This window comes from Clytia hemisphaerica, unplaced genomic scaffold (genome assembly GCF_902728285.1).
Source record: "Clytia hemisphaerica strain Z4C2 unplaced genomic scaffold, Clytia hemisphaerica genome assembly, whole genome shotgun sequence".
NCBI lineage: Eukaryota > Metazoa > Cnidaria > Hydrozoa > Leptothecata > Clytiidae > Clytia > Clytia hemisphaerica.
In genome coordinates, this window is record NW_027103917.1 from 711,248 (window position 1) to 732,414 (window position 21,167).

General features: G+C 35.8%; 3 protein-coding genes across 5 annotated transcripts in view; 2 read left to right on the plus strand and 1 right to left on the minus strand.

Annotated features, from left to right (window-relative positions):
- LOC136809329 (lipopolysaccharide-binding protein-like) overlaps positions 1-21,167 on the minus strand; it is a gene marked incomplete at its 5' end in the record, with an annotated part of 33,067 nt that overhangs the window by 10,542 nt on the left and 1,358 nt on the right. Inside the window, 5 exon segments of the mRNA XM_067065850.1 lie at positions 18,182-18,352; positions 18,917-18,976; positions 19,093-19,275; positions 20,528-20,619; positions 20,955-21,018. Coding sequence (XP_066921951.1) covers positions 18,182-18,352; positions 18,917-18,976; positions 19,093-19,275; positions 20,528-20,619; positions 20,955-21,018 — 570 coding nt within the window.
- LOC136809328 (uncharacterized) lies at positions 1,041-6,369 on the plus strand. Of its 2 annotated transcripts, none has more exons than XM_067065849.1 (5): positions 1,041-1,078; positions 1,650-1,866; positions 2,780-3,565; positions 3,916-4,293; positions 5,705-6,369. In XM_067065849.1, exons 2-5 carry the CDS (start codon positions 1,690-1,692, stop codon positions 6,092-6,094), a joined length of 1,731 nt encoding a protein of 576 aa, XP_066921950.1. In that variant the 5' UTR covers positions 1,041-1,078; positions 1,650-1,689; the 3' UTR covers positions 6,095-6,369. The 2 variants fall into 2 exon arrangements, with proteins under 2 accessions (XP_066921950.1, XP_066921949.1); XM_067065848.1 differs by lacking the exon at positions 1,041-1,078 and adding an exon at positions 1,152-1,172.
- LOC136809325 (uncharacterized) lies at positions 8,190-14,605 on the plus strand. Of its 2 annotated transcripts, none has more exons than XM_067065844.1 (6): positions 8,190-8,262; positions 10,039-10,258; positions 11,413-12,186; positions 12,548-12,729; positions 13,407-13,590; positions 13,879-14,605. In XM_067065844.1, the coding sequence occupies exons 2-6, from the start codon at positions 10,085-10,087 to the stop codon at positions 14,236-14,238; spliced, it is 1,674 nt and encodes a 557-aa protein (XP_066921945.1). In that variant the 5' UTR covers positions 8,190-8,262; positions 10,039-10,084; the 3' UTR covers positions 14,239-14,605. The 2 variants fall into 2 exon arrangements, with proteins under 2 accessions (XP_066921945.1, XP_066921946.1); XM_067065845.1 differs by lacking the exon at positions 8,190-8,262 and adding an exon at positions 9,115-9,203.

Below are 21,167 nucleotides of genomic sequence, written 5' to 3' on the forward strand. Positions count from 1 at the left end.
GGGGTAGGGGAAAAAATTCACTTTCAAGCATTGTCATTAAAATGTTGTGTTTTTTTTATTCTGACTAAACTAACAATATCATTGACTGGGGTAAGACCATAAATTTCAAGCTTAAAATCAGGCCATTTTTGACAATTTTTCTCACTGTGTTATCCAACAGGGAAGATCTGACCGGCTTACTGATACAGGGGTGTAACATCTAGGACATCCACTTAACGTTAGGTGAAAGTTGGCAAAATGTCACGTAGGTGGGATGGTCATTTTGCTCACGTGTATATGTAGAACTTTTTATCCAAATTACAACATTTTATGTAAGTTTCGAGTGTACAACAATAGGATGAGGTACAGCATGAGGTTTAGAGATTGAATCATTTAAAACCATTCTTGTTTTAAAAACAAATTGGAAAAGCAGCTTATAGAAACCTGCTTTTGCATTCTCATTTATTTAACTTCTATACAAGTAATACATGCTTCTTATATAATGATACACGTTTTTTTATAAGAACAAACTATATAAAAACACAAGGCTTCGATAGAAAAAATACTCAATTTCTTAGGAAAAACATCAGAAGGCTTCAAAAATTTGGATGTTCTTATAAAAAACGAGTACAAATTCTTATTGGTGCAAGAACAATCAATTGATCGATAAGCCAATAACCTCAGATGTCGGACTTTTAATATTATATCCAGGGTTTAATTTGACCAAAACCTGGAGCACTCGAAACTGTGCAGATAATGGTAGTTTCGTTTGAGTTAAACAGCTTTGCTTTGGATGATTACATAATGACAGTACGAACGGGTGTTTTGTCCGATCAAGTTATATGGAAAACCAATCAGAAGCCTTGAAATTATACTGAGGACCAATCAGAAGCCTTGAAACTATACTGAGGACCAATCAGAAGCCTTGAAATTATACTGAGGACCAATCAGAAGCCTTGAAATTATACTAAGGACCAATCAAACACACAGAAGGACGAACACTAGCATTCACTGGCTAGCAAACCTTTAAATACCGTCTGAAGGAAGCAAGAAATCATTCCATCCTGTTAAAGCGACATCGGAAGGAATAGCGGCAAAGGTAAGAAGTGTTGCTACAAAGGTGCAGTTGATACGCTCTCCAGTTCGATTTTAAAGGGAAATGGGCTTTCATCGAATAAAGGATTTTCTTGACGGTAATTTTCAATATTATCGAATAATGGAGAGTATCGATAAAAAGAACGTCGAATTAGAGAGGGTCAACTCTCTTCTATACTAACATAGGGAAAAATTAAATAAGTTCTATTGATCGAAAAATGAGAGTAGGCATTTGATTCGGTCGAAATTCCCCTCCCCTGATTCTTTTCTGTAAGTTTTCTAAGCATATTTTTTAAGTTGTATTTGCATAAACAAAGCATATTGTAGCATATTATACTAAATCTTCTAGACTATTGTCAGAGAGCAGTTGACTGACCTCAACCGATTATTTTTTCTTAAATCTTTTAAAGAAAAATGAGTGAAATTTAGGTAAAAAAAGACTGATGTTGCGAAATTTCGTCTATACAAAAATTATAAATTTTGGATTTGCGCAGAAAAGCCCATTGAGAAACTTATCGATTAGAGTTCATGCTTGCCCATTGGATCAACTATTTATATGCTTCTTATTCTTTCAGTTGTTTTTAGGTATCCTTGACAGCACCAACAAAACTAAAGATGGCGGATATCGACTCTTTCATGGACCAATACAATTCGATGAACGATGAAATCAAGCCTCGTTTTGAGACATTGAAAAACCTCGATCTTTTCGTATTGGATAACTCAATTCGTGAATCGACTGTTGGTGCTCTCCGTGGACACACTCTCCAAAATAAAATCGACATTTTGGCACAGGTATGTTACATAACTTTGATTCTCCACTTTTAAAGCTTTCAAATATTCTTGGCACCGTAGACATTCGATTTTGGGTTTATTTTCTTCATGTGTAATCGAAAAGGTTGACTCTACTGAATACTTTAACCGCCCAGCTGGCACACAACGTTGTTTCAACGTTTATCTAACATTCACAACGTCCATATAACGTTAGATGAACGTTAAATCAACGTTGTGTGCCGGCTGGGCTTAATGAAGAGGACACATATACTAATGAATACACGCCCCCTGAAATATGGTAAAAAAGCAAAGTTCAAGAAAAAGTAAAGCCATTTAGAAAAAAATACGGAGCCCTTACTGCTTCTTCATTCATCTAAAACATGAAACAAACCCTGGTCAAATACACCAGATGAAAGTAAAAGAATTCATGAGATGCACCACTGGAATGCCTTCTGACATTACATCATGGACCCAATAGTTAATTGGTTATAAATGACGTAAAATCAGACAATATACGTCACTTTTAACCAATCAGCTGTTTGGTCCGTGGAAGACATTGCAATGGTGAATAACATCTACTTCCACGGAAATACTAACAACTCCCTCTAGTTCGAATCTTTCTCATCTTTCTGTAATTCGAACTAAAATATTGGTCCCCTCAGCTGTAAAACAGTTTAAATCTTTCTCCAATAGACGATATCGGCTTAACGTGAAAACTCAGATTTGATCCCCGAATATTGCCCACGATGCTTTGTGCGGAAAAAATTTCACCGTGAACTTTTTTCCGCGCAAAGCATTGTGGGCAATATTCGGGGATCAAATCTGAGTTTTCACGTTAAGCCGATATCGTCTATTCAAACAAAATTTTTGGTCCCTTGAAAATCGAATTAGAGAGAGCCAATTGTACTAACAACTACTCCCGATTTATCTACAGACAAAATTACTTGGCTATGAAAACAACATCATCGCAGCGTTTTCACACTTGCGAAGAGTGGATGACGCTTTTATCAATTACCTCAAAGAACAAAATGAAGATTTCTCCAAAAAGTACGCATTCGCTGAGTTCTACGATGAATGTGATACCGAGACACATCTTCCGACCCCCGGAATTCCGATCGGATTGGAAAAATGTCGGGACTTGGGCGTCCCAAATGTCATTATGGAGTGTGATTTAGCGAATCTTCCAAAAGAAAGCCAATTCACCCATGAAAAACGATGCAAGCTTTTCGAAGAACGCTTCGCTTGGATTAGGGAAAATATCAGTGAAAATAGTCGAATCTTAATCAATTTAAGAGATCTTGCAGCTGCTATGGCCAAAGGAGAAAAAACCAGAAAATTAGCTTTCCAAACCATCGACTTCCTTTCCAAACACCGTCCACAAATCTTTGGTATCATGACTGAAGAACCGACTGGTCAATACTTTCCTGAACAACTTCGTAACATGACCAGAACAGCGACAAATCTAATGCGAAAGAATGAATTCGAAGGCCATTTCTTGGTGCACATCCATCAACAATGGGGTCTCCATAATGCTGGCAATTTAGAATGTCTTGCTAATGGAGCAACTGGAATCTGGTGTTCAGTTTCGGAAGAAGGAGCAGCTCTTGGGCATGCTTCGTCTGCTTTAACAATAATGAATCTGATTCGTCTTGGAAACACCAAAGTTTTACACAAATACCATTGCACGTACCTCAGGAAAGCAGCTCAACGCATAACAAAAGTAAGTCTTTTTTCGGGAACATCGATTGAAGATTGACTTGCATTACCATAAGCTTTAATATAAAATAGTCATTGTACAGAAAGCTGCACTTAAAAGCATCTGAGAAATCACCAAGGAGACACTGATTTGACACAACTTTAGAGCAAGCATATTATAAGGTAAAATTCAAATACCATTAAAACCTAAAAACTTCGAAAAGTTGAATTTTACTTATAAGTCTTTGAAAATAATTATCCATCGCTATCAAATATTTTGCATAAGCGTTCGCTCTCCAAGATAAACATAGTCAGCCAATCTTACTTGTAATAAGAATTAGAATAACAAGCCCTGAATGATTGTTTTTATTCTAGATCGTAACCGGTAGACCAGCACATCCAAAGACACCAATATACGGAGCACGAGCTGTTGACCAAGTGTTCGGTCTAGGTGGTATGGGTGGAAACATCGGTGGTTTCGGATCATTAGATTTAGCTCAATTCTTTGATATCCCTCTAACGAAGAGAATTACAACTCTAGCAACCAACCAGATGATTGTTGATCGGATGGTGCGATTGTTTGGTGAACACCCTTCTTATAATGTTGAGATGGCAGAGGAGATGAAGAAGAAAATGTTGGAGGATTATCGAGATGACCGTAAAGAAGAATACCACAGTCCAGTAGGATTGGCAACCCTGTTCGATAAAGCTGGAGGCAAAAAGACACCTGCAATGTTAAGAGCTTTGGCTGAGGTAATACAACACTTTTCAAAGCCCCAAATACATCTCTCATTTAAATCATTTATAATTTTTTTCCCATGGAACACCAGCCTGCAATCCACGATATGATGAGATCTCTGAAGCTTTAAGGTCGAGTCTTTCAGTAAGAATGCTGTGTTTCTAAGTATACTAAAAAGCAAAAACATTAGTCTCAATCAATAAATTTACTGCTTTTTATAAAAAGCATACCCATAAATCCGAGCTCTCCAATTGGGCCATTCCATTTTATCTCCATACAGGGGGTGGACGAGCATTTCCAGGGGGTAACCTGAGAAGAATTTCCAGGAGGTCTAAAAGAGTTTTTCATTTTCCAGGGGGTGGTGAAAGACCGGTTTTAGTTCGACCACCGTCACTCTAAAGTATAAAAATAAATTTATTTCCAAGGGTTTCTTTGCAAATTTTGCCATTTTCCAGGGGGTATCCTCGCATTTCCAAGAATTTTATTTTTACTTGAAAAGGTTCGTCTACCCCCTTGTATGGATTTTTAATGGAATAGCCCATTCTCGCGTGAAATCTGATTACCCATTCTCTTTTTTTTCTTTTTCATTCAAAGTTACCCTCGAATTTTTACCCACTAGCCACACGATGGCTAAACTACTCCAAGCATAAGAATTTTAAGTTTTACAAGATACATTTGAATTTACCAAATACAAGAAATGCGTTTTATCTAATTTTTCTTTTAAAATACAAGACATACATAATTTTCCTAGGAAAATACAGGAAAATGTTTTAATCAATGTTCCGTTCAATATACAAAAAAATATTGTAGTTCATTTTCCCTGAAAAAATAAAAGATAATTTACATATTTCTCACAAGTAAGAATACATTTAATTTCCAACAATGACGAGCGAAGGGAGCTTAATTATCACGGAAAAGAGTCGTGGGAAGATCCAATTTCCGTCATTACCAGTACTTCGAACAAGCTTCACTCAAACTGCAAGTCATATATCTAGTCGCTCACTTTCTAAAAATCGCTGCAAATTTAAAACTCGATTCATGGTCTAAAAATAAATATCATACGAATGTTTTTAGCACTGTCGCAAAGCTTTCTCAGATTCCTATACTCCTATTTTCGTTGACGAAGGGGTGGTTCCGTGCTATGTTGACGGAGGGCCAGTAAATGACCCTTTATAAACTGGATTAATATGTATGTATTTAAACCTAGAAAGTTTAAACGCAGAGGGGTCAAAAAAAGTTTTTGGTGTCAAACAAAATTTGAAATTTACACAAAGAATGAGCTCACATTCTTCAAATGTTGCACGATTTGGCTGAATTTCTAGACAGAAAATCCTCTTTTAATACCTCAGATAAATACCTGTCCGATACCTCAGATACCTGTCCGAACAGCAATGTAAATAAATCCTGTTCCTTATCTTTTTATAGTGGGACATTAAATCACTCCACATCCAACAATTGATTGATGAAATCAAAGGACATTGGAAATTATGGGATCGAACAGATGGCAAAATGGATGGTGACATCACATTCGATAATTTCTACAATGCCTTCATGAAAGAATATTTCGGTTGTTACCGGTGTCCACAAACGAAAAAAGCTCTTCAAGCCATCAATGTTGTAAAGGATGAGAATATCTCCTGGGATGAATTCGAAATCTTTTTGAAATGGGCCGGTAAAGAGTACCCGGAAACCAAAAACGCGGAAGATTTATTAGATGTAGCTTTTTTACAAGGTATCGTTCCAGCAATGCAAGACGAAGTGATCAAAAGTGAGAAGAAAGATAAAAGCATGTTTCACGATTCACATGACTTCTAAAACTTTTGCACACCATTATCAAAACCGAAATTGAAGTTAAAATTTGAACAGCCACACAAAGGCTTACCACCAGCAAATGCACCCTAGTAATTACCAAATTAATATTTTGTTACTTTTTATTGTAACTGGTTTGAAAAATTGTATAGAGTTTTAGAATTTACTGTATCATTGATAATATTTTGACTTATCTTTGTTAATAATCTTTGTAGTAATCTTTGAAAAAACTGAGGTTGCTCTTAGCATTTTACCCCTAATATACCGCAGGGGAAGGTAAACCCTCTGGAAATTTGTTCAAATTACAGAGACCCAATCCCCTGGATCCTTGTTGAAAATTAAGATGCTTGATTTCAAGCAACCCTTGGATTATTCACGAAACTTCATTAAGCGCCTAGTTTTTACAGGTCTTTAGGGCACCGTTGTCACCTCGCAAATAATTACATCCTCGACGTCTGTGTGGATAAAAAAAGTTTAAAAGACATTATCCAAAACAAGCCCAACCTCGGCCCTGCGCATTACCCGTTCCCTGCGCATTACCAGTTTCTTTTTGTTTCCTGATGATGGTGTTAGATAATATTCTCTGGCATCCACCAGTTAGTAACGTATAAAACCTGAAATACACGGGGACAAGGTTGAGGACGAAAATATTAAAAAGAAAAGATAAAAAGAAAGCACGCCAAAAAAAGAATAGAAAGCTTTTTGAACAAAGAAAGATATGGGGCGCGGAAGCGCTATAAAATACTATCGTTTTTATAATACTATCTTTTCAAAAATAATACTATCTTTTCTAGTGTAATACTATCTTTTCTAATAAATAATACTATCTTCTTCTAATAAATAATACTATCTAATAATAATATATAATACTCGTAAAAGTCGAGTTAATAAGTTTGAGTTGAAAACTCGAGTTCGAGTTATAAGCTGCATGTATTTTGTGACGTCACAAATATACCATTTTAACGTCTTACAATTTCCCAACTCTAAAATGTAAGTTAAAGACAAATTGACGGGTTAAAAAGGAGGTCTGACTGCCGTGTCAAAAATGTGATGACGTTGCAAAACGTTCACAGTTTTTTATATCATTAAACAAAAGAACAAAACGCGCGTAACGTCAGTTGATTGTCAGGGCGATTTTGAAAATTGGAGCCTCTAGATGGTCTAAAATAAAACGCATCAAAATAGCTCAATAGTTGTGATATAGGAAGGAAAAAATATTATTAAATTCGGTTTTTCCAGAAAACCACTTTTGAAAAAATTATTGGGGGGACATTGCCCCCCCCCTTGCCCCCCGGTTGCTACGGCACTGCTCTCAACTTGACTTTTTCGTAACTCTACTTTTTTAACTCGACTTTTCTGAGCCTCGAAAAGATAGCAGTAAGTTAAAGAAAAGAAAGTAATAAATTTCAAAAAAAGATAGTATTATATTTGAAAAGATAGTATTATAATTGAAAAGATAGTATTATAATTGAAAAGATAGTATTATATTTGAAAAGATAGTATTATATTTGAAAAGATAGTATTATATTTGAAAAGATAGTATTATATTTGAAAAGATAGTATTATATTTGAAAAGATAGTATTATATTTGAAAAGATAGTATTAACTTTGAAAAGATAGTATTATAATTGAAAAGATAGTATTATAATTGAAGAAGATAGTATTATAAAAATGATAGTATCTTATAGCGCTTTCGCGCGCCATAGGAAGATGTGCTTCTATTTGATACATTTTTGACAGGGAAAAGATCTTGGTTTTTTCGCGGACAGACTATTTCAATCCAGGGAAGAAAGAAAGAGGCAAAATATCCAGTCCTACGTCTTGACAACGAGTCGTTGATTCAATTTACTTAAAAAAAAATTATTTTGCAATACAATTACCACGATGCTAAACCAAATATTCATCGAAATCACTAGGCTGCTTTTGCTAAAAATACAATCTCGTGACGTGTCTAAAATCCAGATTCAACGGTCAGGACAAATTAGCCATGTTTTCACATTCTAATACATATTTTCTAAACCTTTTGAGGCATCGTTTTTTTAGTGGAAAAGGCCAGGAGGTTTTCTTGTTCAGTGATTGACCAATCAAATGCAATGAAATATTAGTAGTTTCATAATTGTTGATGGTTTATTCTTTTGCAAATTATCATTATCCAAGGATTGGAAACGCAAAAGGTAGGTCAATTTTTTTAAACGGAAAATGTAGTAACAATTCCTTCCAGGAGGTAACTAAATTATGGCGACTGTAGTCTGCCGGCTTGTAGAATATTAAGATCTAGAGGGTACTTAATGTTTCCCTGCAAAACGCAAAAGACCTGAGAAAGAAGGGCTTCCTTCCTACGGAAAGACAGCAATAGAATAGGAAGCCTTCAGGTAGCCATCGACAGCAGTTGACTGATGACAATAACAATGTTAGTTTAGTAGCAAATTTGAAAAGCCTTCAACTTTTGATTCATAAAACATTTTTGGTTATATGATGAGTGACATTTACTTCAAAGATATTTGTAATTTTGGGTAATTGTAGTATGCAAATTTTTCAATATTTTGGCTCTTCTCTACCTCTTTTTTTCATGCTCTGATATTTTCACAAGTTATTCTATAGATGTGTATGTTGTTAACAAACTGGCGAGCACAAAAATTGATTTGCTATAGCCAGTTGCAGAGGTTTAAAAGTCATTGAAATGCAATTCAGCGACACAAAACAGCTTTTTTCGACGCTTTCAGAATATATTTTTTGCCCTCGCCATTTTGATTATCAAAGGTTAAGTAATTGGTGATATAAATATCAAGTTTCAAATATCTAAAAATTTAACTAGCGGAAGACATTTTATAAGTATTTGGGATATGATTTTGAATGGTCATCTCACATAATCTCTCTTTCAATGTTTGAAAATACGTTTCGTGACAGTATGCAGCACATAATACAAAAGACTTGTTTAACAAATTTAGTAATAAACATCTTTAGTAAACAAAAGAGAATTTCCAATACACAATTTCACGAACCGTATTTTTGCTAGTCTACACAATAGACAGCTCCAGGCTTGGCCTTACTGTTGAAGAGTAGGAGTTTTACGCTTGAAACGGAGGAAGATATAACGTAGCCTATCTTTTTGCAGGTTAAAGGTTTTATTGTTATATAAGAGTGATCGTTTGCTTACTCGTCAATTTTAATTCGCAAGCTTTTTCACATTGAATTGACACGGATGTGGAGCAAGATTGGTCAGAAAAAATAAAAAATAAAATATTTTTGTGTTTATAGCACAATATAACAATAGGCAGACACTGCCCTGATATGAAATATGTGTCTGATATAAAACACTTATGTAAAAACAAATAAGGCAGAGGGGTTTTGTTTAGTCTACACAATTTTAGGAGTTTTTCGCTCGAAACGAAGGAAGATTTGACGTAGCCTAAGTTTAATGTTATTATGTTATACCTTTCTACTGATAAGTCGTTTGCAAACGCGTGACCAAAAGAAATGATTTTATGAATGTCGAGTAGAGTGTCTTAATACGATAAGGGGGGGGTTTCAGGGGGTACCCGATTCCGTAATTCCGCCAATTTTTTCTCCAATTTCCGTCACACCGTCTTAAATTGAACCAAAATTCCGTCACCGAAAATTCCTTTGAAATTCAATATTTTTGTCGAAAATTCCGCAAATTTTGAAAATCTTTTACTAATTCCGAAATTCCGCAAATTTTTTTGCTAAATTCCGTTTTTCCGCAAATCTTTTTGCTAAATTAATTTCTTTCCGCACTAAAATTGTCTAATTTTCCGTCTCCGTCAGAGAACCCAGTTTCCGTAATTCCGTCTAAATTTTCGCCAAATTCCGCCACTCCGTCCGAAAAAAGGGCCGATTCCGCTCCTCCGCCAACCATGAAACCCCCCCCCGATAAGGATCCCAATATACGCTGCAATAATTTATGATTTTAAATATCTTACTTGATCTAGGTATTAGAGAATTTCGCAAAAATCTGTCAAAGCCGTTTGAACCAAGATGAACGTTTTGGAAGCTACACGGAGATACATGGGACTTAAACATGAGTTGGAGCCCAAATTTCAAAAGCTGAGAGATCTCAAACTTTTCGTGTTGGATAACTCAATCCGTGAGTCTACCGTTGGTGCTCTCCGTGGACACACTCTCGAGAATAAATTCGACATTTTTAACCAAGTAAGTTAACCCACCGCTTTCCCTTGAAGAGGAATGTCAGCTCTAATCTTTCAGGATTTCGAAACTGTTCTAAAATGGTCGACTAGAGAAAAAGATCCATGCTTAGGGCTTGCACTATAAGGGTCCAATTTTAAGACTTATTTTGGGTCCAAAAAACAGTTGTTATATCAATATTGCTCAACCGGGTCTAGTTTATTCAGTGACGTATTTGCAGGTTATTTTGACTGAAGCGAGGTTTCACCTTGTTTATCCTACAGGAACACACATCAGAATATGTTTAGAACAAATACAGAATATGTTTAGAACAACATTTTTTTTAATTTTCAGAATCGTCTCTCTAACGGACACGCCCATTTTATCTCTCTGAACACCACGCGTTCACCAATTTCTCCGACATTCTCGAACCCTAACATCCCTCCGAATACACTTTCAATTAGCTTTGCCTAAATTAGGACATAAGGATATTAGGACATTTTAGTTTCAGACGAAAGAACTGTTCTTTGTTCCAAAGCTGAAAAACCAAAAAAAGGGTTGACTTACAAATAAAACTTTTCTCTATGGTTACACGTTTTTTGTAAGAAGATCCAAAATTTTTGAAGCCTTCGGGGTTCTTGACTTTTTTTTTTTAACGGTAAAAATATTCTCACAATGTTCACAGTTTGACCATTTTGGGAATTATGGGTGTTTTTTCTTTAAAGTCAATGAGGCCTTTAAATTTTCTTAGCTTGTTCTTGAGACTTTAAGCTATGAAAGCCTTATGTACTTATACCTACAATTTGTTCTTATAAAAAAATGTGTAGACGAAGAACCCCGGAGTACCACGGGACGTGCCACTGGCAAGCTTCCGTTTTTAACGGTGACAGGGTCCAAAATTTAGATGTGTATCTAACAGGGTTGACCTGTAAACTTAGAAAATATTTCAATTTTTCGTCTACTTTTAGTCAGTTTTGCCATTTTTCACGGTAAATATGAGAAAATTCTTTCTTTTTTTTTTGTTTTGGTCCCAAACTTACAAAACATTCATATTTGGCAGGGTCCACTCTTTAAACTCAAACGGCACGTCTCGTCAGCTGTCAAGGCCAGTGCCCGGGGCAAGAAACGTTGGTAATCGTGCACCTTCTCTTAACCACCTTTCCAACGTCTTTTCTTTCTAGACCAAAAAACTGTCGTTCCAACACAACATAGTGGGAGCTTTCTCAAGAATGAGACGAGTTGATGACAAATTTGTTGAAGATATTGTCGCCTCTGGTGAAGATATGACAAACAAATATGCTTTCTCAGAATTCTATGATTGGGATTTCAAAAAGAATAGACCTGCCGATACTATCCCTATTGGTCTGTTGAAGTGTAAGGAGTTGAAGATTCCCAATGTCATTATGGAAGTGGATCTGTCCAACTTGCCAGAAGACACCGAATTCGGTCATGCGGCAAGGTGCAAACTTTTCGAAGAAAGATTCGCCTGGATTAAAGAGAATCTGACGCATGACAAACGTATCTTGATCAACTTAAGAGATCTGCCGACAGCCATCATTAAATGCACAACAAGAGCCTTTCAGACCATCGAATTCTTATCAAAATACCGACCCCAGATCTTTGCTATCATCACCGAAGAGCCATCTGGAAAATATTTTCCAGAGGAACTTGGAAATATGTCGAAAGCTTGCACTGAAATGATGCGTAGCCATGGTTACACTGGTCATTTCCTGGTGCACGTTCATCAACAATGGGGAATGCATAATGCTGGAGTGTTAGAATGCCTGGCTAATGGTGCTACTGGTATCTGGTGTTCGGTGTCTGAGGTTGGGGCAGCTATGGGACATGCTTCGTCTATTTTGACCATTATGAATCTGATTCGTCTTGGAAATAAATATGTTGAACAGACGTATAATTGTAAACATCTCAGAGAAGCGGCTCAAGTTATTACTCAGGTAAATCAACCTGCATTTCGACCACACATATCATGTGACAACATCTGAGGTGCTTTTTCGCGATTCTTGTGAAAACAAGTAAAATTACTGAGTCAAAAAAATTCACACTATCTTTTTTAAACGAGGAGCATTTTTTGGAAAAAACCCAGCCTGGAAATGCTCAACCACGAAAAAAGATCCGCAAAAGACCCGCAAAAATCTAATCTAGACTTGAATATCGAAAAATATAATTACTCTAGAATCAAATGTTAAATCTTTCAGTTTCATCAAAAAGATCGAGACATGTATATCACAAGGCCTGTTGTATAACACATCTAGAATAAGATGAAATTCAACTAAGATTTTCTGTCATATTTTAAAGGTTGTCACTGGTGGAAAGGCGCACCCCATGACACCCGTGTATGGCGACCGTGCTTTGGACCAAGTGTTTGGTGCAGGGGGTATGGGAAGTGGCGATAAAGTCTTTGATTTGGCTGGCTTCTTTGATGAGGAGGTTCCCATGAGAATCACCACACTGGCAAGTGAACAGATGATTGTCACAAGGTATTTGGTTTGTTTATTACAAAAGGGCCTGGTACACAAGCCTTTATACAGTACAGTCTCTTCAATTCGAAACTCTAAAACTCGAATGTCTCCTTTAAGTTTTTTAGCCCCTTTAGTTAACAATGTACTTACGCCATGGCGTCCTAAATCTCCAAATTTCCTTAATTCAAACGAATTTGCGTTCCCCGTGCGTGTTCGAGTTATAGAGACTCCACTGAACACCTTTTGGAAATGACACGACTGGGATTCATTATAAAAGATTCTCTTCTTGTCTCCTTCAAATTCGGTGATTAATTCATAGAAAGCCAAGTCGTCTCGCCGTCCACTTCGTGAAATTAATCGAAAGAATGTCCGAGTCCTAGATTTCAGGGTTTATGTAAAATGTTAAAGTTCACTTAAAATACATGTTTTCTTATAAGAGCATCCAGAGTGTTAGAAGTCACCGGATATCCTTAAACTTGTTTTGAGTGAGCCTAAAGAATTGAGAATAAAATGTTCTTAACATGTTCTTATTTTCACCGTTTTGCAAGTATTTATTTCCTAAGAAATCGGGTGCTCCAGAGTCTGCAAAGTTTTAAAATGTTCTTAACCTGATCTTAACATTTTGGTCATTGGTCATTTTGTTCTTATATAAAATGTTCTTTTAAAAAACGTGTACTTCATTTTTCTTACCACAGGTTGACTCGATTATTTGGAAAACATCCCACCTTCACATTAAATATGGCCAAGGAAATGAAAAAACAAATGTTGGAAGACCACAGACACAGAAAGGAAGAATATCACAGTCCAGTTGGATTGGCAACCCTGTTCGATAAAGCTGGAGGAGTTAAAACTCAAGCTATGCTTGATGTTCTGGCTGAGGTTAGTTTTTATATATTTTTTTGTATCTTTAGATTAAAGGCTCAATCATAATATATATAGATGGAGTGAACCATCGCCGATTTGAGTTCAGGGGTACACGAGTTTGATTTTCTGTCGGTATTTTCTTGGTCAAAGAAAAATGCGTCGGTATTTTGGTGTCAGCTAGCTCCGTACGCCCCCCCCTCAGTTCATATGTATCAGATTTCATTTTCATATCATATGATAGTTCCGTTGCAATTTTTTGTTTTAATTCATTTTGAGAATTTTTATTGGTCATTTTACTTTCAGTGGGAAGGCAGCTCATTACACATCAAAGGGCTTCTGGATGAGATCCACGAGACCTGGACCGAGTGGGACGTCAAAGACCACGTGCAAGACGACAAAATGTCTTTCCGTAATTTCTACGATGGTTTCTTACAACAATATTTCGGTTGTTATACATGTCCTGAAAATGAGAAAGCCATAACAGCTGTAATGAATGTCGATGATGATGATTGTTCCATCTCATGGGATGAATTCTCCATCTTCTTGAAGTGGGCTGGTAAGGAATATCCGAAAACCGAGACAGCTGAAGAGTTGCTGGAAATCGCATTCTCTAAAGGAATCATTCCATCAATGCAAGAAGAATTGAAGAAAGCATCGTCTTAAAATTTCTTTTGGGATTTAAACAGCGAACATGACGAAACACATTAAAAAGTCAAATGAAACAGTGAAAAGCTAAGATTTTGATTAGATTTATTGGAATTTCTCTTGTGGAAAGGATAAGTTATATTCATTGATTTTACGCTTTATGTACTGTATGTTTAATAATTTGTAGAAATTGTAGAAATGTTATTGTAGACGGGAGGTTATTTGGACTTTGACACACTTTTCAAGAAACAACTAGGTGAAAATTGATTAAAAGAGGAAAAAATTATTGAAAATAGAGGCAACGACTAAAAATTTGGTCAAAGAAAAATATTATTTTTATTGAAATTCTTAGGGTTAAATGAAAGAAATAAAAATTATTAGGAAATTCACAAAGAGTCATTGTTTTTTAGTATTCTTTGGGAGAACATCAAGGTTTTGTTATTGATAAAGGGATCCTTAAAGCTATTCATTTCTATTTCTCCAAGCAGATACTTTACTTACGCATAACACGTATTCACTCTGAAGGATATTTCCCCAGCTTAATTTTAGTCATCAAAATTTTAGATCAATCAGGAAATCAAATGAAGTTTTGTAGCGCGGTGATTAGCTAAAGTAAAACAATCGTACCTGAACAAACGTCAATTATAAACAGAAACATTCGAATCCAGACGATTTTGCTTTCGTCGACGAAAGGCAATGTGGTTCTGAATGTTTTGAACACCCCTGTCTCAGTAACCCGGTAGAGTTTAAAAGCTCACTGGGGTGGCTAAGAAAATAAAAGGATTTCACCGGGCAGATTTTTGACTGAATAAAGTCACCAGGTTGGAAAATTTGAGCTAAGTTTTCACCGGTAAGTTTTTTTTTATATAAAGACCAGTAAAATCTTTTGTTGCTATGACTCAGGGGTGTTTTTGACTGAACAGCCGGGTCAGATATTCACATTCGCCATATCCCTTTAGATTAGGGCGTGCTGTATACGAAATGCATAACATGTTATAAGACAAGTTTATATCTAACATTGTTTGCATTTTGCGTTAGTCCCATTCCCAAAGATAGCCTACATAGACATAAAACAGGTTTTCGGAAAACCAATATTGTGTTTCATCGTATTGTGTAAACCAGGCCTAAAAGATAATTATTTTCCATGGCTTGCAGTCGCTAGGGCCCATGACATCCCCCCGAAAAACTTTGCAACGAATCAGAGCTTGAGATTTTAAGCCGTCCCATCGTCCCAACTGTTAAATGGATTAGGTCAGGGCAAACCAGTCCAATATTTAAAATAATATTTTTCCCCAATATTGCATGAAATGTTGGATGAAAAACTAAAAACGTTGAATCTTTGATCTTGCTGCAAATGTTGGATCAAATGTTTAATGGCGAACTTCAAAGGCCTTCAATCAACTTTATTTTTCTTCTTTTCTGAATTTGACCTTATTTTGAAAACTTTACTGTGGCACAAACCGGTCCAACATTTCATCCAACATTCGAAAAAAGGCATATTGGATGAAATGTTGGATCGGTTTCCTCTCCTTTAGGTAGTAGTAGGGTAGATCGTCAACTACCATTTTTAGCATGATGTCAAAAAATTCAAAGTGTAATATTTTTTTGTGAAAATTTAATCTATTGTAAGACATTTTGCGCAATTTTTAACCTCCTAGGTCAAAAATCCAGCATTCCCCAGGGGGGTCTTTGATTCGCACTAAAGCGAAAAATTAGTAAAATGGCGTTTTTTGCCCATTTTAAGACTATGAAAGCCCAGTAAAGGGTCAAAATGGTTTCTAAATCGTGTCTTGTACTAATATTCAACATAAATAGACAAAATAACCCCAGCGAGATTGCTCAATTTTTCAATTTCAAGCTAAAAAGGCTGATTTTCTCCGATTCTGGGTAGCAAAATACATGAAAGCAGCATTTTTGAGGACCCACAACTTTTAAACTTTTTAAGGTACACACTTGAAATTTTCAGTAATTAAACACTTCAGAGAAAGCTCCAGGAAAAATCAAATTTGAGTTTTCAAAAATTTCCTATAAATCCATAATGGCGCCCTAGAAATTGAGTTTTCATGCTAAATACCAATATTTCAAGCTAAAACTTGGTTTTCTCAGGCTAAAATCTCAAAAATGGTTTCAAATGGTGTCCTGAAATCTTTTGGTGTTGGAAGTATTCTGAAAATACTCTGGGAGAAACAAAATGGTTTGGGTCAGAAATTTGCCCAAATCTGCCATATGGTATTGCATTTCCCACTAAAACGCGATACTTAGAGTTAAAGTCTGATTTTCTCAGGCTAGATACTTAGAGTTAAAGTCTGATTTTCTCAGGCTAAAATCTCAAAAATGGTTTCAAATAGGGTCCTGAAATTTTTTGGTGTTGAAAGTATTCTGGATATCCTCTGGGAGAACCAAAATGGTTTGGGTTTGAAATTTGCCTAAGTCTGCCAATATGGTATTGCTTTTCCTACTAAAACGTGATATTTAGAGTTAAAGTCTAATTTTCTCAGGCTTAAATCTCAAAAATGGTTTCAAATAGGGTCCTGAAATCTTTAGGTGTTGAAAGTATTCTTGGAACAATCAAGGAAAATCACAGTGGTTCACAATGGACATATATGCCAAAGTCTGCCATTATGAATTTTATTTCTTTAGGAAGAACACTCAAGCTTACTCAAAACATTGTGTTTTAGAATGAAATACAATTCCATCATGGCAGACTTTGGCAAATTTCTGACCCAAACCATTTTGGTTTTCCCAGAGTATTTCCAGAATACTTTCAACACCAAAAGATTTCAGGACCCTATTTGAAACCACTTTTGAGATTTTAGCCTGAGAAAATTAGAGTTTAGCTCTAAATATTGCGTATTAGTGAGAAATGCAATTCCATAATGGCAGACTTTGGCAAATTTCTAACCCAAACCATTTTGGTTCTGCCAGAGTATATTCAGAATACTTTCAACACCAAAAAATTTCAGGACACCATTTGAAACCATTTTTGAGATTTTAGCCTGAGAAAATCAGACTTTAAACTCTAAATATAGCATTTTGGTTGGAAATGCAATGCCATAATGGTAGACTAAGGCAAATTTCTGACCCAAACCATTTTGGTTCTGCCAGAGTATATCCAGAATACTTTCAACACCAAAAAATTTCAGGACACCATTTGAAACCATTTTTGAGATTTTAGCCTGAGAAAATTAGACTTTAACTCTAAATATCGCGTTTTAGTGGGAAATGCAATACTATAATGGCAGACTAGGGCAAATTTCTGACCCAAACCATTTTGATTCTCCCAGAGTATTTTCAGAATACTTCCAAGATCCAAAGATTTCAGGACATCATTTGAAATCATTTTAGAGATTTTAGCCCAAGAAAATCAAGTTTTAGCTTGAAATATTGGCATTTAGCATGAAAACTCAATTTCTAGGGCGCCATTATGGATTTATAGGAAATTTTTGAAAACTCAAGTTTTATTTTTCCTGGAGCTTTCTCTGAAGTGTTTAATTACTGAAAATTTCAAGTGTGTACCTTTAAAAAGTTTAAAAGTTGTGGGTCCTCAAAAATGCTGCTTTCATGCATTTTCCTACCCAGAATCGAAGAAAATCTTCCTTTTTAGACTGAAATTGAAACATTGAGCGATCTCGCTGGGGTTATTTTGTCTTTTTGTGTTGAATATTAGTACAAGACACCATTTAGAAACCATTTTGACCCTTTCCTGGCCTATTATAGTCTTAAAATTGGCAAAAAATGCCATTTTTACTCATTTTTCGCTTTAGTGCGAATCAAAGACCCCCCTGGGGAATGCTGGATTGTTGACCTAGGAGGTTAAAAATTGCGCAAAATGTCTTACAATAGATTAAATTTTCACAAAAAAATATTACACTTTGAATTCTTTGACTTTGCCATTTGACAATCTACCCTAGTAGTAGGGTGCTCAATAATTCGTTGATAGAGAATAAATCAATAAACTTACAAAGTTAATACCAAGAACATCAGTCAGTTTTTGAGTTTTCTCATCGCGAACTTTAAACATGGCTCTCATGAAAATGTGGCAAAGGATTCCTTGAGGTGAGATTTTGACGAAGGGTTGTCGGTAAGAAGTGAAACGGATTCCGATCGGCATATCGGGATATTTCTTGTAAATCTAAAGAAAAAATGCAAGTGTCAGCAAAAGAAAATTACGACAACTTTCACCAACAGGTTTTACCTTTATAAGTACAGCCAGCTTTCTCTAATTCGAACCTTTATAATCAGAATCTTGCTGTAATTCGAAATAAAGCATTGGCATCCCTCAGCGCTGGGGAGTGGTATGAATTTCTCTCTGTAATTCTAACCTTTCTCTAAATTGAAGAATAAAGTCTTCGTCCCTTGAAGATCAAATTAGAAAGAGGCAACTGTATAAGCGATAATGGTGGACCATTGTCATTTAAACAACTTCTTCTCCAGTCTCCTATTTTCAAAAGGGTTTTCAGTCGAACTTATCGTCTAAATAAAACCTCTAAGGCTTGCCTTTAGTAGTTACTTTGAGTAAGAAGTGTGATTTTTCAAATAAAAGAAGCATCGCAAAAGAATAGACAGGTTTTAATATAGCAGAAGTAATCCCATCTTGTAAACAGTTTTAATATTACCACTGGTACTATTCTTTTACTTTCAAAAGTAAGTCTAGAAACCTTTTTTTGGCCGGAAAGATTTAAGCTTTTCCAATTACCTCTGGTGCATAGTATTTCAAAAACTTTGTATTCAATTTTTCTCTTGGCTTTTCTGGATCCTTTAAATGAGATAAATAAGTAACGATTATCATTGAGAAGTACAAATAGTATTAAAGATGATTCCATATTCTTCGACATTTCCTAGCAAACCCAATAAGAGGCTTGTGGTACTTACTTTAGGGTCCCATGCGTTGAGGCTAGTATCCAATCTCCCTGCATCGTGATAAACCTTGGCTGCTGTGTTAGCTGTATACTCTGATATCCAAGCATATAACATTTTCGTGCTATCACTGTTGGTAGCAAAGCTGGTAAAAGCAATTCCATTTGGTTGAGGGTTGTATCGGCTTGTAAATTCACCCTGAAAGTAGAAAATTTACACGTTTCTTTTATAAAGAAATCCAAATTTTTTGAAGCCTTCTTTGCGAGCTTTAAGCATAAAAATGTTCTTAGCATGTTCTTAGTTAATTTAACTATTTTGTGAGTACTTTTGTTCAATTTCCTAAGAAATTGGGTTTTCTTGTTCTTAATATTTTGGTCATCGAAGCCTTATGTTCTTAAATATAGTTTATTCTTATAAAAAAAAACATGTATAACAAGTTGACAAGTTTTCTGGAACCTCAATAATCTGAACAAAGAACTTGTACCCAGATCAACAGCGCAGCTTCTCACAATCATTGCGCGATTTGATAGGAAATAAATGATGTTGGTCAACATGCAGGGTCATTGTAACAAGGGTCACCCCAAACCCAACAACATCATTTAAAAAAAAGACTATCCAGGTGTTCAAATTGAAAGACTGGGACCAACAGTACTATAAAAGTCGTCATTTTTGCCTAAAACTTGACCTTTCTTACGCAAACTTCAAAAAGAGGAGGCGTCAAAAAAAATCGCTATATATCAGAAAAACGTATCTTTCTCGCCGGTACAATGTACCACTTTTCCCAGTTTTTATTTTACTAATATGTTTCTGTTTATGATAAAAAATTAAAACACTGGTCGGAGATCAGATATCGAGTTTCAAGTAAGTTTCCTACATCGGGTGGAGCCAAAGGCACCCGAATAGAAAGAGAGTGATGCTAAGCTAACCCGTCTACGAACGAGCTTCTAATATAGATTTTAAAGTTTGATCTAGTCTATTTTGTAAAAAGAACTTGCAAAAGAAATTACTAGAACATTTAAATTAGAAAATGCTTAAACGTTCAGAATAGTTCAACATATACGTACGTTTTAAAGGTGAAAAGTGTAAAAGTTTTCTTCAATTCATTCCACGTTAAGTTGTTCATACACCCCTGTGTCACAGGCCCGGTGGCACCCCCTACCCACTGGAAAGTTTGACTTGACTTTGAAAATTTCGTCCCCAGCGGAAAAAATACCCTACAATTTCAGCCCCTCTGGAAAGTTGACTTTTCATCCCCATTTGAAATTCAAAGAAAATAATAGCACTCCAAAACCGTACCAGCTAGATTTTTTGACCTGTGAGCAATACAGTTTCTGTCCCCATTGGGATTGCGAAAGACGTTTTCATCCCCACTGTGGGAAAAAGAAGTTCCACCGGGGCTGTGAGACAGGGGTGTGTTTAAGAAGGAAAATGAGAGTGATAAAATACACACCTTCAAGTAGAAGTCAACATATTGTGAAGTGTAGGTGGGATTGGCAGTCAATCGGTAATCAAGTTTCGCTACAGGATCGATGTCCCTTTCAACTATGAAAAGAAAAAAATCAAAATGGTGTATTAAAGTGTATACAGGAGTAAAAGGGTCGTGCATTCCATATAAAATGAAGAGAATAATGAGGATTTTCGACTTTCTAGGATAGTTCGCTCAAGTTTTTTTTCAGAGAGATATTTTCTTTTTCTCTGCGAAAAAAATTACCTCAAAAGGAGGAAATTTTGACAGGAACTTGATTTGGCGGATGGCTTGAAAAAATAAATTTATCAGCCTAATTTGGCGATTGGAGGATCATTAAATTAAACAAAAAACTGTTTTAAGGCCCTGTAATAGCACAAAACTGGAAAATTTGTGCAGAAATAAGTGTTACCTTTGAAAGTTCTGAGTTCGTCTCGCGCATTTCGGTCGATACCTCTTCTAGCGGATTCACAAAGCTAAAAAATAAATTGATAAAGGTGTGTAATCATAAAAAATTGGAACCAAAAACAGTGAGATTTTTGCTAATAATAAAATCTTAAAGGCCGGTTTCCATTTGCGCGCGCTGCGATCGCACTTTTGGGCTTCAATCCTTTTTGCTTGGAAA